Source organism: Ciconia boyciana, chromosome 8, assembly GCF_034638445.1.
Source record: "Ciconia boyciana chromosome 8, ASM3463844v1, whole genome shotgun sequence".
Classification (NCBI taxonomy): Eukaryota; Metazoa; Chordata; class Aves; order Ciconiiformes; family Ciconiidae; genus Ciconia; species Ciconia boyciana.
Window position 1 is genome coordinate 43,517,593 of NC_132941.1, and position 17,326 is coordinate 43,534,918.

Below are 17,326 nucleotides of genomic sequence, written 5' to 3' on the forward strand. Positions count from 1 at the left end.
AAAATAGCTTAGAGCAGGTGCTGGAGAGGGTAAAGACTGGTTTGGTTTGCAGCAAAACCAAGGAAATGACTGCTGCAAAGACTGATGCAGAAAAGGATGGAGGAATTGAACTAAGGGATAGAGCTCAGGGGAGAAAAGGATAATTGTGGCCCTGGCTTTATGTGTGGGATAGTGGGGAGGATGGGGACTGAGGCTCCAGCAGCCTCCCAGCAGTGGGGTGGCTGACAGAGCAGTAGTCCCAGTGTAGCTCTGGACCCTGTCCATAGTGAAAGACTGCTGCCCCTTTCCTTACACTAGACCAATTGCATGCAGCAGGTTTTCCACTCCCCAATCCTGCTGGATTAGTAAAGGAGGACAGCAGAATGGGATGGACTTGCCCTTGCTGCTCCTTGGGAATAGGTGTTCTAGCTGAGCACAGTTCCCCACCAGGGCCAGCCCTTTCTGCTTTACCCCAGGGAGCCCATGTTTGGGGCATACAGATGATTTCCCTCTGTTTTGCCAGTCTTATGACCCATCAGATGGGCCATAACCTTCCACCCCCCCACCCCCGCCTCCTGGCAGCATTGCCCCTTTCCTGTCAAGCAGGGCCTGCTTCTTTTATATAGCCAAGCAGATGTCCATCTGCTCGAGGAGAATGTGCAGTGCGTGCTTTATGGCTGCACCTGCTCACGCTTGCTTTGGGAATACACCAGGATGGGCTCTTTTATGATGTGAACTACATAGGCAGCATCTCAGTAAAAAGAAAAGCTTGGAAATCTGAAAGAAAAACTAATCCACAAGAGTATCTGCCAATGTGATTGGAGCTGGTTTGCTGTGGCTGGGCTTCTTTTAGCAGTTATCATCACCTCATCACATGAAAATTATGTTGCAAAAAGAGCAATGGTGGAATGAAAGTGCAAAATACATAGGCAATAAAAATGTCTTGATCACAACAAGGGCAGTGTACAAACTCCTAGAGCCAGCTGTTTGCTTGCTAGTTTTAAAATATAACTCACAGTTCAATGTCTTCAGTTCTGAAATTTTAAGCAACTGAAGTGCAAAGAAGCACAAGGACAGAGATGGCTAGTTATTGTCTGCTATTGCTAAAGCCAATGGGTCTTTGCTCATTTTTCTTTGTATTGTATTGTATTAGGTGAGGATCTGTCCCCCTATATGCTGTTGTTTGGGCATGGACAGTGCTGAAGTGAAGGCAAGACATTTGCCATACTTACATTATGTGTGATAACCCCCAAGAAGGACTCTGAGAAGCTGCCTGAAGTGGAATTGCTGAGATTTCTCCTAATTTTCCCTGACTTTGCAGTACAGACTTCTCATTCTATCTGGGGACAGAGATGGGGAACACTGTACCAGAAGAAATCTCCCTCTTCCCCTCCTCCCCCCTCCAAAATGATATGTGATAAGATCAATACATAAGATACAGGTGCAAGTGACCTCCAACAACTTGGGCGAACAACTTTAACAAGTTTGCCTGTGCCTTCTTCCTCCAGCCCTTCTGTAACAAAACAGTAGCAGTCATAAAAGACAGAATTACTTAGGGTTTTGATTTGTTTCTTTTTTTTTTTCAGAACTTGCAGTCTAGTGGTTTTCTGAATACCAATTCTAATTCTAATAGGACTATCTAAATATCCAAACCAAACTTGCACATTATTCAAAACGCTCCCGAATAACTCATGGACAGACCCAAAATCTTTATACAAAAATATATATTACCATCTAATGGTAACTGCATGGTATTATAATATGATATGATAGAGCAAATTTTCAAACTGATGCTCTGTTACTGCAGCACAAGATGGTAACAGAGCACCACTGTGGTACACATGGGTGCTGGGAGACTGCCATGTTGCAATTAAAATGCCTATTTTGGATGACAATGCTATATGGCACCCTGGCAATGCTTCTGCTGTGATCTGCTGCCATATTTTGGGTCATAATGCTAAGTCTCCAGAGAACACCACAATGGCCTACTGATGATATTCTGTATGGGACGATACCATTCACTAGCTCCTTCATGTGGAAGGGGTGGAAAAGAACCTGCGTGTAAAATGAAGGCTGTGTATCTCTTAACTGTAGATGGCAACTAAAAGAGAGGCAAGAAATATCTTTCCAGTGTTTCATTCTCCATTTCCTTGTGTGTTTAGAGCAAAGCAGAGAACCCTCTGTGGGAATGCCCCTTGCAGGGACTCCTGCTCCTGTTAAAAGGAAAAAGTCCACTAAACTCATTGGGAAGCTGACACACGAAGGTAAGATATGCAGAACTGCACGTGTGAGAATTGTTTGGATTTCCACCTGAATTTCAGCCTTTAAAACTTCACACCCTGTATGACTGAACTCCCAGAGCAAGACATGCAGTGAACATACCAGGAGGCAGAGCCACAAATATTACTAAAGCTCAGCCTTCAATCACATCACATTTTCTAATTTACTGTTCAAAAGCATTGCACACACACTCAGGTTAAATGTTGACCTAGGTTACACTTTGTAAACCCATATTCTCCTGCAGCATTAATTTGGATGTATGCCAGTGTGAATGGAAAGCGAACATGATCTTTTACAGGTATGAATATTGCAGTGCCTAGTTATATTCTATGTTGTTCTCTCTCTCATAACCTTTGTCTCTAACTTGTTTTTCCTGTATGTGAGAGAACTCCTTTGATTCCAGAACTCATTAGTTGAAAAAGTCAAAGTCTCTTAGAGGGGGGTAATACAGCAGGAAGAATATAACTTGGGACACTTTTCTTTCTACAGAATACCTGTGTATTGAGTAGGGTGACTTTTAATTTACTGCGATATCCTTATCTTCTCTTTACTTTTGACAGCATGGGGAAGGTTTTTAGAGGTTTTGAAAAGTAATAATTCAGTGCTGTCCCTTTCTTCAGCCCCCCAAAAGGGCTGTAGAAACTTCTTTGCTAGGGTACAAGTATATATTTTTCTGTTTGTCCCTAATATTTTATTCAAGTAAACAAGTAAGTAAAAATCCAATTTTCAGTTAAAGGGCATTTCCTCCTCTGCTATGAAATAGTGCTATATAAAATTGGCTTGCTAAAAAAAAATAAATAATTTCTTCAGAGAATGTCTAATAAAATGAATGGTCTTATACCAATTTTATACCAGTTTAAGGGTGGAAATTCATTCTCTGTTGTAAATGAGATGTAAAAGTGGATAAGTGGTCTTAACCTTGCTTAATACAGAAAAAAGAAAGCCTAGGAAAAGTTGCTTGTTTCTGAATGAAAAGCTTTAACTGCATTTCTGCAAGATTTTTACACTGAAAATGTTTGAATCCATTGCTTTGATGGAGAATTGGTGGTAGCAAATTAAATGGAAAAGGACTTATCGAGTAACCAGTGTACTGAGACTTGAAGAGAACTTCAACTACTTTTCCCTTTAAAAATTCTCCTTAAAACAAATAAACAAAAAGATATAATAACATTGAATCTTGCCATGGCTTCAGGATAATGTTTAAACCAAAGCACACCAGAGTTGTCTTTATTTATTATGTCAGCCCAATCTGAACAGCTGACTGCCACTCATCTAATTCCAGAGGAGGGGAGGCGAGTGCAGGGCAGTAACCAGACAAGGCAGTAGTGCATCTTGAGGCAGTACTAAGAAATCCTGCTGCTCTGACTGAGGTGCTTCAGATGTGGGACACGTGCATCTAGCTCCACCCTTATGCAACTCTTCTCTGTGCAGATTTGCCTTGATTGCAATCCAGAGTAAATTCCACTGATCTATATCCAAAGAGTCATCAATGTAAAAATTTGGTGCATAGGTTATTTCCTAAAAACTTAATTTAGAAGATAATTTGGCTGCTTTGAAGTCACTACTGATGCTGGGAATCAATGAACAAAAGACTTGGACCAGAGCACTTACTAAAGCGTCCCATTTCATATGTTTTGTAGTCATGCCACAAGAAGTGTCCAAGCTGAACCTGGGGAAGAAGATCAGCATCCCCAGAGATGTGATGCTAGAAGAGCTTTCTCTCCTCACGAACAAAGGATCCAAGATGTTCAAATTACGTCAGCTGAGGGTGGAGAAGTTCATTTATGAGAATAACCCTGATGCCTTCACCGACAATTCTGTGGTAGGTCAGAGATTAAAACTAAAAAGCTGCTCCATACACCCAGGGGAAACAGGAATGGAGCATGCCCAAGCTCTCCTCTATCTGTGTGTGCATGGGCTGGGGGGGATCTACGAGCAAAGAAGTGCAGGAAAAAGCCAAAATTATATAAACACACAAGTTTTATTCCCTTTCAACAGCAGCATTAGTTTTCTTTGGCAAATACTTGGTACCACACATGCAGAAGCATGAGAAAATTCAGTTCTGAGTGACGAGGGAGGACTGCATGTTTGGCAGGTGTTCAGAGCTGCGCAGGGCAGGACTAATGGTTTTTGTACCCATTCCATTTCTCCTTTGCAAGATGGAAATGATCCATGCAGGTCTGACTTCAGGTCCAGTAGGTGCAGTGCTATTTTTAGGCTAGGATACACTTTTATCCTTCCTGCTGGGCAGAGTCCTCTGGTCATTTCTGCAAGAAATTCCATAAATGAAAATTCAGACAGAAATCTCTAACCTGACACTGCAGTATCTTCACTTTATTTGCTAGAAGCTACGTTTGTTGTCTTCTAAAGTATTTTCCTGTCAGATATGGTGTATAAATTAAGACATTCTTTTTTTTCCCTTTCCCATGAGTTAGTACTGTTATTTAATCTTTGAACTTCTCTCTACAGTTAGTTGCCTGATGTAAAGTCTTCTGAAGATACTTAAACTTTTACAAATGAAACTCTCCTTTCACATGATTGCCAGCAGTTCAGTAAAACAAATAGAAAATACTTCAGGTTCATATGCATTTTGATGTAGCATCTCCTCTTCTAATGTTCTTTAAAAATTATTTGGTGTTGTTTTATCCCTTTATGGCATCTATTTTCCAGTCCAAGGAAACTCAAGCAAAATAATAAAAGTCAAGCTGAAGAAAATGTTCTGCCAAACAAAAGCACGCTATTTTTTAGCCCTCTGATATTTTCAAAAGCAGCAATAAGTAAATCTTTGCAGTTCATTTCTAAAAATGACAATTTGGGAAGCAGGATGTGGAAAGATGCCTGAAAAAAAAAAAGTCATTAAAATTACAACAGCAGGTCAGATTACAGATCAGGGATGACAGACCAGAGATATAGCAAGCATATCTGGTGTTGTTAGACTTCAGGCAGTTTCTTCATCAATTTGTGCTTTAGGTAGTTCATCTCTTCAGTGAGCTATCTCCTAGAAAGGATGTGAGAATGAATGGTGTGTTGAACTTCGGACTCTTCAGATGAAAATCCTAGAGAAATGCAAGCTGTTTTTATAAATACTCAGCAATCTCAGAGCTCCTAAAACATATGAGGGCCAAGTTCACATGTCAGAATCTGCTGCAGTGAGGAAGAGTGAGAAAATAATAAGGTGAGGGAGTAAAAAGGCTGAAGTCCAAACTTTCAAATATTTGAGGGTGTCACTTAAGGGTGTCCAGTCAGAGAAATACAAAGCGAATGAGTTGTGACAAACTGACTCAAAACTGGACATGCACAGAGTCCCTCTACGACTGACATTACAAAGGCTGATGACAATCGCTTCTTTTTTGTTAGCTGTTTTTCGTACTTTGTTTATTCATCCACGCCTGATATTCACTCCATACCCTTTCTGTAGCAAATCTCTCCCTCTATTCTGTAAGAACACCCCTGCTCCCAAGCTCTTTGAGGAAGGCTGTAAGATACTGTGCTGTGGATAAATGTATTTGGGGGTTAGACAAGACCCTAACAAGCCTAGGATTTTCTTCATGGCTTTGCTGTATGAGAACAATCGCATGGTCTCCAAACAGCAGCGGGTACTCTGCTTCAAAATCCTCCATGATTCACTTTCAGGGCTATCTTTTCTCCACATTCATGGTACAGATAACAAATCTCCATTGGTCAGTGCAGGAAGACTTCAGTCTGCCCTACAGCCCTCGCTCGGGGCCAGCTTAGCAGGATCACAAACGTAATTGTTACCATTTGCTGGCTGCCCTGTGCGCTCTGTGCAAGGACTCTGCCAGGCTGCATCCACTGCCTCCGTGGATAACTATTCTCATCACCACAGCCGGCACGAGTTAGCACCTTTGCTGGCAGTCAGAGCAGTGAGAAGAAAAGCTGAGCGGTTGCAGCAACTGAGCCATCCTCTTGGAGAGCTAGTTGCTCTTGGGCAGGTAAAGGCAACAGGTCTGTGACCTCACTGTTATATTCCAAACCATCAGGACAATGCCTGACCTTGGGACCAAATAACTTTCAGCAAAAAGCCCTTTTGATTGCAATATTTGATTAGCTTTTTGTTCCTTTCCGTTCTTGCTCCTGGCTCTGCTGAAAGGCGGATGCAGAAAAGAAGGCTTAAACAAAAGGGAACTGTGGGAGGAAGATAATGGCAAAGTAAAGAATTCCTACTGCTACTTCCAGTTGCTTCCCCCTCCCAGTTAATTTTCATGTCCTTTGCTCCCCATCCCAAATAAGTCCTTGTGTCTTTAAGGCTGTGGGACAGTGAAAGGATTTAAAGCTAGTCATGTGTTTTCTGCTTTTATATCATAGATTTCCTAACTGTCTTAGAATATTCTCAGGACACACTTAGCAAAGCAGGGCAAGAAAGGTCTGGAATGGAGTACAGATTGTTTCTTTCCCCCAGAAAAAGTTTAACAGCAAGGTAATGTAATATAAAAACACACAAAGAGAAAGGTTATTAAAAATAAATCCAAACCATATAAGGGGTCCCAGAATAGCCTGTGCTGTAGCCATAAACCTTCCACACAAGGGAGAAGATCTCAGCAGTCACGTGTCATCGATCCACCCTCCTGCTTCTCTCCTCCTCCTTCTCCTCCAGCCAAACAACCACACTGGACAATCAGATCATTCTTCTTACTTCTAGTGGAGAAAACATATATATTGTGTGTGCGTGAATGTTAGACAGCTCCATGCAAAATTGAGAACCTGCCAGTCTCTTGATCACTGCTGTGGCTCCACCCATCGAGTTAAAGGCAAATGGTAGCTAAACCCACAGTCAAAAGGACTGACCATTCCCAACATGAGCAAAATGAAATGCACTACCTACTGCATAGCTGTTTTCGACAATACTGTGACCCTCTTCTCTTGCAAATATACAGTACAAGGGGATGTTTTTAGGGAGGGCTGAGTTTGACACTTTTAGCACACTGATATCCTGCCAAACAGGGAGAGTTCACGTGACATCCTCCTTGTTTGGTGCTGTGCTGGAGAAGCTGGGGTCTGCTGAGCCGTCTAGTAAATCAGAAGAAGGATTTATTCTCCTCACCCCAGGCTGTGCCACCCTGTCGCAGGAACTGTGGTTCTCTCCATGTCTCAGAGAATATTATCAACCTCACTGTGGAGCTGCAAGATGCAGTTTACTGTTGACTAAAGACAATGATGAAATCCTATCTTGCTATGTGCTCTATTACTGTAGCATCTGACCAACTATAGCATGAAGGAAATTACTACATTTATTTTTTAATGGTGAAACTCAACCATGAGGTAGATTAACGAATCACCCATAATCATAGGGAGGGTCTCAGTCTTATCTCTGGGTCTCCTAAATCCCACTTCACTGTTCAGCAATTAATAGATCAGCCGCTCACAGACCTTTTCTCCACTTCATAATGCTAAATTTATTTGGCCTCAAGCACATCAAGATCATGTGAAACTATGTTTCTTAGCCTTACAGCCCCACTCATTATTGCCCTAACTCCTCTCAAGGTCCCACCTCCGCTTTGGGAACCTCTGTGTAAGACCTTCCTGCTATCATCAAGTGGAAACTGAGAACAAAACCATAGTTATGCTTTTTGGGTGTTGCTGTTATGCTGTTTTTCTTCCAGTGAGGATCCTTAAAAATAGCCTTTCTGCTAGTCAAAACCTGTGGCTTGATTTGGGTTACATGCAGCAGACAGTTTATAGAAAGACTTGATTTGCCTCTTCCCCCCGCCCCCTTTTCTGCTTTACCTACCAGATCTTAAATTAAAACCATTGGGAAGGTGGAATAACCAATATCTGAGTAGACAATTATCAGCAGTAGTACATCAAAAAAACCCAGACCCACAAACAAAAAAACGCACCTTGATACATTCTCAGACTCACCCACAAGTTAAATGCCGTTTCCACATCTTGGCAATGCTTGTATGAAAACAAGCTGAACATGTGTTGGCAAGTAATTTCTGCTGAAATTCAAGTCAAGAGGTCTCTTCAGATAAGCTAAGACACCAAATGTGAAACAAAACATAAGAAGTGAAAAAGGGTTAAAGAATTGGATTACCGTTCTTCTGGATAATGGCAGGAGTTACCTGTATTTTGCTGCTGAACAAGAAGCCAGAGGAGTAAGCAGAGGTGGCAGGAAGAGAACGGAAGTGGTTATGTTACAACGCCAAAAGTGGTGCTTCACAGTAGACAGAAGTACACAAACAACCTGCCTCAGATCTTACATGTTAAATAGCCAGACATGATACAGTGTGTGAAGGAAAGCATAAGGACAGAGGAACAGAGATGTTATCATGCAGCTACTTGGTTTAATGCACAAATATGCACTGATGGCTCTCTTTGCCCCTTAATGTACTTAGAAGAATGCCAATCAAGATCACTGGAGGTAGGGTTAAAGCAAAAATGTTAGGAAAAACATTCTTTCTAGGAAGTCTGTTCTGCAGGGAATATTCAACCTCTTGAACAAACGTTACAGGATAACTGCAAGCTGAGATATGAGAGAGTCTCAGGTTATAACCTAAGTGGAACAAGCCAGCTGACACGTAACTTTTATAACAAAATGAGCCTTGCTGTGCTGGAGTTGTATTGGTGCAGAAGACCTGGAGGTCCCAACTACACCCAAAGCTGTATAAGAGTGAACATGAAATCTGATGCCTTCTTACTCCAGAAGTGACTGGTGTGGAAACAGCAGAATGACAGAGAGGAAGAGCCTTTTATTTTCCACAGAAGTTTTTTGGAGCACTGTGAGAAAACTTTGGACTGAAATTCTGAAACTATTTCTTTCATCCACAAAGAAAATATGGCAAGGGCGATATAAAACATACAAATAAAATATAAGTAATTTTGGGTAGTATTAGATAAAAATTCCCATTATTTAGATGGGTAAATTCAGGCATAGAGGCAAAAAATAATTTGCCTAAGATTAAACAGCAAGTCAGAAGCAGACCTGGAAATAGAAAGCAGGAGCTCAATCCACTGAACTGTGCCTCTGGGGGAGCATGTTTAAAAAAAAATTAGCTTAAGACACTTTAACAGCTGAGGTTACTTTTTACTTTCATCCTTTTTTTTAAAGTGAATCATAGGTTTAAGGCTATGCAACTCCAAATTAAGGACTGAGGCATACACTTTGATAAAAACAGTAGGCAGTCTATGAGACTCTCCAAGTGTCTGAATTTTAAATCTCCCATCCCACCATAAGGAGCATTTGAGTGGCTGCCACTGAGAGGACGCAGTCACAGTAACTTCAGAAGTGTTAGTAACCACATAGGCATCAAACCTTTGGGAAGCTCTTTATCAGTGAGGTGGAAATAGAAACACATTTGGTGGCCTCAATCATTCTCTTTAGGGCACAGCAAGGAGCTGACGGGGAGCACACAGTGTCTCCTCCTGGGGACTGCCTGCAGTGACGTCAGGGCCTTGAGATACTTGGAGATCTCAGCTCCATTAGTTGGATCATCTTTCCTTATCTATTTTTCATGAGACACATGCAGTAGCTCTAGAGAATTCAGAATTCATCCATCTAGGCACTCAGCCTGCAGGATCAGGCTCTTGCCGGCACTAAGGACTTCAAAGACATGAGCTCAATTTGTTTAGCCAACCCAGAGGACTACACATCACATGAACTTGCTACAATTGTTCTCTTGTTAGAGTGGATTTAGGGACACCCAGGGACTGATAACATTCACTACCTCCAGCAATGCACAGACAGGGCAGACCCTACCACAGACGGACTGTGTGATCTGGCCCCAGAGCCAACAGGAAAAGGTTATCAGCCTTCTCAGTTGGCACTCCTGGGCTTCTCTCCTGTGACTTCTACCAACAGGGTCAATCAACCCTAACTGAGAGGTTAGGGTTGTGATGTGATGTGAATAGGTTGTGATGTGAATAGGCATATACGTAAAAGCTCCATATCCTGTTAGCAGTGGCCCAAGACACGCATTTCCCTCAAGTGTAAGCTGTATTTCACTCCGAACACCCTGACTAGAGGCACACTGTAAGCACCGGAGACAAAGTTGCACCTACCCAGCTTTGACTATGTCAAGACTCCTGCTTGAGGCTGCCATTCCTGAGCTCCGCTTTCTTGGAACGAGCTCATTTGAATCCACCGAGGTTCAAGATTTCAAAAAGATTAATTTGCCTTTGCCTCCTGTTATAGAAAAAGAAGATTCTCCTATTAATTTGAGCTTAGACAATCTATTGTGGTGGCCAAAACTAAAGAAAATTATATTTTTATTCTAGCAGGTGAGTAGACTGGGGTAATTGCATGGAAAATGGGTCTTTCCTATCTGAATGGAGATGTCTGCTGAACACAGGATGTTTTCCCAGAGGGTCTGTGAAGAATCATGAACTAGCCTGAGACCAATCAAACTAATTTCATTTGCAGCTAAATAAGATTTAGGTGTGGCTTTCCTGAGGCAGACCTTGCGTTTTAGAGAAACTTCACTCCTGCTTAGTGATAATACTGCAATTTAAAATAACACCAGATGACAATGATGCCCCTTCCTGGTCACGTCAAATATTGCTGTGCACAAAATCAAATCAGCCCTTTTTACTGTAGCTCATGTTATGCTGATGTTTGGTGACCTTTTTTTTTGCAGGCAAGTGCATGTAAGTAACCAGAGGAAAAGAGAAATAAGCTTAATTCTCAGGAAGGGCACACAGCATGGGTGAAACTTGAAGGAAAACAGATGCAAATCCTGTTTTGAAATTACTGAGCAAATCAGTAGAAGCATTAACCTTGCATATATAGTAACGTTTTGAGAATAACCCCATTCTGACCCCTAGTCCTCAAAACCCCCTTTTTTCAGTTTGCCTTTTTACAGCTACATAGCTCCCACGCATAATTGAACAGATTGCCCTCCTAGCTCCTGTGTACAGCTTAATGCTCACAATCCTCTCCCTTCTCAGTGCTTCCTGACATTCAGGGGAACATTATCTCCTCTGTTCCTAAAAAGGGAATTCCCTACAGCTAGGAGAAGGACAGACAGTCCCTAAAGGCCCTGGGGGCACCAGCTCTGCCACTTCAGCCTGCAGCTGGCTGCCTGCCTGGGTTGCAGCCTGGTGACCTGCTGTGAAACCCTGGACACTGTTGCTGGAGACACAGGGAGCGGAGGGTTAGATAATTCTGCCTTGAGCCTTGTGGGGTTTTCACTTCTCATCTATTTTTAGCTGACCGAACAGCTGGCCTTGGAAGCCTGTTTACAGCCTGGAAAGCTTCTTTTTGCTAAACTGTACTAGGTGTAAGAGCCCTGAGAAAGCCTTAACCCTTTGAGAGCCAGCCCTGAGGTTGGCACTCTTGTCTCCCATTGACTGCCTGAGATTAATTTATACTAGCAGAATTGCAGCATGAGGAACCACAGATTCATTCAGTTTCAGCTGTATTTGTTACATCTTTGCACATCTATAGCCTGTCCCCTAGTCCAACAGGAAAGACTGTATGTGATACATAACCCAAGTTACTTGTATTATAGAGCTGTGTGGGCCGTAATACACAAGAGATATGTTTTTATATCTGACAGGAGTCAAGCTTTGATCTCACAACCAATACACAAATCATTTTTCTGAACATCATATATCAGTTTCTGTTCCACAGAAGTATTTATTAAAATTGCTGTGTGCGAAGACAGGACCTTGTGCTGGCACCACAGAGTCTATAAGTCCTGCACGGACTGTTTGCTCTTTCACTATGTACTGCAGGGATTGTGCCTTCTAGCCTGGACTGGGGAGAGTGGACGGCCTGGACAGTAAGACCAACTTGATTTTACTGACAGATACAGCTTGCTTTCTTGCCTTGTTGCTGGTTAGATTTGGTTCATTAATGCACATATTGCTACAAACAAAACTCTTCCTTTTTGTCATTTTCCTCTTGTGGTCTCCAGGAAGTCTTTCATGTTTTCCCAGGCTGCTACTTCTTCAGTCTTTCTCAATGTGTAAATACCCCTCCCCATGCAGACCTTCATATATATAGAAAACAGACATACAGGCTTTTATGTTGTCAAAGGTACCCTGTTGTTCTGGTGCCCTGTAACACTTAGCTCCCGTACTGTAATCGAGCTGACTTTGCTGGGCTATCTTAACTTTGACATGAAAACACTTCCTATTTCTTGTCCAGCTTGCTTTCCTACAGGTTAGCCAATGTATCTCTGTCTGGAGCTTCACCTGCTCTGGCAAAAGCTGTATTTCCCTTCCCTTCCTCCTGTATTCCATTCTGATCACTGCTGGGGACAATACGCAGATCCCTCTCTTCTCACCTTGATCATATAAAATGACTATGAGGTGTCCATCAAAAGGTGTGCTTCCATTGCCCTTGCTGCTGTTCTATAACTGCTCCTATACTGAATACAGAGAATAACTCACATGAACTGGTTTTGTAACAGATACAAAACTGGTCAGATCACAGCAACTTGGGAGTTCATGTTCTGGGACCCAACCCTGCAAATGTGAATGGACCATATCCTGTAACAGGGATTCCTACTCTCTTTTCTCCTGCCCTAGGATCACTTTCAGAAGTTCATCCCACCAGGAGGGCATTATGGGGAAGATGCTCATGGCTATGCCCACGGGCGGATGGTAGGAGGAGTGACAGCTGGGCAGCATGGCTCCAGTAAGCAGCAGTATCCCGCTGTTCCTCCTAGGCCTGGAAGCAAAGGAGGCCCTGGGAACAGTGAAGGGCAGCGTGAGGGGCAATTGGCTGGAACTGGTGGAGAAGGAGGAGATGGTACTGAGAAAGGCAAGTATCTCTCTGCAAGAACAGGAAATAGCTAAAGCTATCAGAGCTTGTGCCAACCTTACTCTTAGGGACAAGTAAATTAATTTGACTAAAACCTGAATTCTTCCAAACTAAGTTCCATTGCAAAGTCTACGAAAGTTGAACTGCCTTTAGCTTGATAGTTTTGTTTGCACGCTTCTGTGTTGCTCAGTCATGGGCAAGAAGCAGAAATACCTGCATTGGCTGGACCAAAGAAGTGATGGGAAACTTAACCACTGGGCTCCTAAGGTTGATACAGCAGTATGCCAGTAAGGCATACTCTTTCCTTTCAAGGGTTTCACACTGACTGCTACTGGAGAGAGTAGTATTAGCTCTTTAGCTCAGCAGTCTGACCTGACACATCAGTCTTGAGTATACCAGCCCTGATTTCAAATCAAAGTTTTCACCTAAACAAACAGCACTTCTTGGATAATCTTCAGAAAGGAACAGCAATATTTCAAAAAGTTATCCGGTAATCACCACTGGTCTACTGAAGCAATATCTTTACGAGTAAAAGTATTTTTCATTTAATTTAGTCCTTGCTTCATTTTATCCTCTGTTTGCTTTGGCCAGAAACCTCTAGAACCAAATCCCTTGTATGAAAATCAGCAGGTGAAATCATTATTTTAACAGTCCCTATGGGATTTTACAACAAAAAGCAAATTTGCTTGGGAATGAGGAACCACTGTCCTAAGTGACCAAATGAGTGACCTGTAAAATCCAAGGTTTTTCATTTACCTTCTGGAAGAATGTGCATTTTATATCAAAATCACCTTGTACATTTCTGGGCACCCCTGTGAAAAAGTAATTTTTGTAGACTCTCTGTCTTCTTATAGGAGATTTTTCTCCATTGTTATCCTATTTCTGTGTGCAGGGAGAAGGAGGATTAACATCATCCCATAGCTTTTACTGCAGAGATGGATCCCAATTGCTTTTATTTTTCAACCCTAGCAATCAATTTACTTCTAAACGACTTAGTTTAAGTCCTTCACACAGAAAGAGGGGGGTAGTTGTTTTTATTTTTTTAATGAAAGTGAGATTCTTGTACATATCTGCAATTCTCTGAAACCAGGAAAGCCCAGGATTTGGCAAGGTTTGAAGAAAATAAGCTAGACAAAGAAGGAGGTGTGATAAAGAAGAAAGTTTCAGAGAAGAGTCATAGTCTTCATTCTTTGCTACTTACTTCATAAGGGTTTATGTTTTCTACACAAACTATAGCACCATGAACGCACCAGAATGTCTAACTCCATTAACCTATTATTCCCATCTGCCCTAATCAAGCTAAGCAGAAGTCATTGCTCAGGAGTTTTAAGGTTTCTGAAGGATGAGAATCTTAAAAGTGTGCTACGTATCAATACAGAACCAATGCTTTTATTAGCAAAGTGGTATTATACACAACTGGAAGAAAAAAGAAAAAAAAAAGAAAAAAGAGGCACACAGAATGAAAACCCTTGTCTAAGCTCATTTGCTTAATGGAGCAGACAGAAGCTAACCTAAAATTTCTGGCAATCAAGTATCTGACTCAACAGCAAAGTGCAGCTTTGTCATTGACAGGATTTTAACTTCCAGAGAGATACCCCATCATATTTTCAAACTGCTTTTAGCCATCCTGAGTGGTTTGAGCCAGGCTTGTCTCTAACATCCTGGCTCAGGAGGGGAAAAATATGAATGTCTGTTCATGTAATCACAAAGAAAATGCCAACTTATAAAAACACTGAGACAAGGGAAATGGTAATTTTAGAACATTCAAGAATAGACCACCGAGGAAGACATTAGTAACGATGGTTGTGGGTTGCCAAGACCCTGAAATATGATGGGTAAAGGTTTTTGGTCAGTTAGAGCCAACTTCAAAGTTTGAGTCTACTTTTGGAGTTTACAGTCAGGGCTTGCTTTGTTGCATCTGATGACAATGATGGGGTTTATGTGGAGGGATTATATCTGCTATGATCAGACAGGGAAGAGAGAAGTAAATTATGAAATTATATAGCCTTTTCCCTTGTATAAAGCTTTCCCCAAGGTAGTGAAAGAGATTATGGGGTAAGGATATTGGTTCTTGGGGTAAGAGGTTTCTATTTGAGCAACCAGAAAGAACAATGAAAAATTAGCTTTCAAGTATATGCTCTAATGCAAATTCCTGGATGCATGGCTCTTAGACTGTGGTACATCTGCTTTTGTGGATAAGGACAGAAGTGGCGTATGACAGTCTTTTTTAAGAGAAATGAACCATAAAATCTCAGACTTGATCTAGAAATTAGAGAAATCTGGAAACAAAGCTGGTGTCTCAACTTCAATAGCAGAATACAGAAAGGCAATGTATTTAGAGTAAGTGTCATCTAACTAGAGTGTTTTACCTTCCTCTGTTTACAGATGGAAAGTCAGGAGGCAAAAAAATCACTGTATTTAAAACTTACATCTCCCCCTGGGAACGAGCAATGGGTATCAGCCCCGAGGACAAAAGTCAGTTCACCATTGACTTACTGTCATATAGTCCCAAAGCTGATTTCCCCCATTACAAGTCTTTTAACCGGTAAGTCTTCTTGGATATTCAATTCAGTTTATTTAGCACGAGGAAACACAATAACCCTGGCCATAGCCCTCCTGTCTTGTGCAATGTAAATAAGTTTAAGTTGCATGTCATGTTGCTTAGCACAGTCTCCTGTGGATGAAACGTTTGGAGGCCTACAAACAGAAGATACATTAAGAGCTAGAGATTTTAATTCAGCTTATGGACAGAAAACCTACACAGCAGGATAAGAGGACTTTAATCCTATTTTCCTTTCTTTCTCGCCCCATTTGACCAGGGAGATTTAGCTTGCCACTGTTTATTACTGCAGCCATTTAAAGTTCAAGAGTTCAGGAAAAATACTCACGATCAGAAGCCATGTACTTCACAGTACTTCAGATAAGAATCAAGATCTTCCTGCTGCTTCTGATAAGAACTGAAAGTTTTACAAATATTTCTAGGGCAGCAACAATTTTCTGTTAACCTCTCTACATAATTTTGCCACCCACTTCCATAGCCTCAGCACATCAGTACCCAGGACAAACCCAAATCCTGCTTATTTCTGCAATAATGAAGGACGTTCACAGGAGGGGGGGGAATGTGTTTTAAATCTTTTTTAGTACATAGGCAATGGATACATTTATGTTCTTGGGAAAGATTTATTGGCCAGTCAACTGCAACAGTGGTAAAATCATATTACAATCTCAATAACTTTGATTATTGATTTTCTAAATCCCATTGTTTACCTATGGTCTGTTAGCTAACTCCATGTATTCTCCTATGCCAGAACTGCCATGCCGTACGGGGGTTATGAGAAAGCAGCCAAACGGATGACCTTCAAAGTGCCTCAGTTTGATATTTGCCCTTTGCTTCCAGAATCTCTCATGATATATAATCAAAATTTCAGCAACAGACCCTCCTTCAACAGAACCCCAATACCTTGGATGCCTTCAGGAGACTCCTCCGAGTACCACACTGAGGTCAATGTGCCAAGGAGTGGTGAAACAGAAGAGCTGTAAATCCCAACTGCGAAGGCCTTCCTTTTTTCTCAGCCCTTTCTATTTGCAAGTTGATAGCAAGCGGCTGAAAAATGCAACTCTAGTTCTGTCAGCCCTTCCTTTCTTTTGCCCTTAGCCCAGAAAAGTTCCTAGCAGGTTCTAAACTTATCTTCGCTGTGGTGTTAATCCATATCAGAAACAGTTTGAGGGAAAGGAGCTTTTTTATTCACCAGGGCATAAAAGGACAAAACTAGGAAGTGTTTCTCTGTTTAGCAATGCTAAATGCTGCCTGTCTGCTCCATAATAAATCTGTTTTGTCATATATTAACGAGTAATAAAACACCAAGAGGGAAAAAAGCCTTTGTTTTCTCTTTAAAAAATGCTGTTGAATCAATTTCGGGATTAACAATAACAAAAGTTTCAATCTCACAACAAGACTTGGAAGAAAGATCAGGGAATGATGGGGATGGTCATAAGACAGGTATACATGAAGGTGGCTTGGATAAATACTGCAAAACTGATGGTGAAGAATGACGACTTTGAGAGGAAATGATACGGGTAATCATAACAGCATCAGAGATAAAATAGCAAGTCAGCCTGTCAGCGTAACAGACAGATTAAAGTATTTCACTGTCACCTAAGATTCCCCAGTTCTCCAGAGTATAAAATAGGTGACAGCTTAAGCAAGTTTTTGTTCACACAGAGAGACCAATAAGGCAATAGGTCGGGAAGGAACAGAGGCACACCCAAGTGAGATGACTTCCCCATAGTTAGAGAGCAAGAAAGAAAAAGCTTTTAACTACAACAGAAGTAATTTGACAC

At 41.6% G+C, this 17,326-nt stretch overlaps 1 protein-coding gene across 1 annotated transcript; it reads left to right on the forward strand.

Annotated features, from left to right (window-relative positions):
* Nucleotides 1–2,160: 2,160 nt before the first annotated feature.
* MYOZ1 (myozenin 1) lies at nt 2,161–16,525 on the forward strand. Its single transcript, XM_072870854.1, has 5 exons — nt 2,161–2,243; nt 3,900–4,081; nt 12,751–12,985; nt 15,371–15,530; nt 16,294–16,525. The coding sequence occupies exons 1-5, from the start codon at nt 2,168–2,170 to the stop codon at nt 16,523–16,525; spliced, it is 885 nt and encodes a 294-aa protein (XP_072726955.1). The 5' UTR covers nt 2,161–2,167.
* The last annotated feature ends 801 nt before the right edge of the window (nt 16,526–17,326 follow it).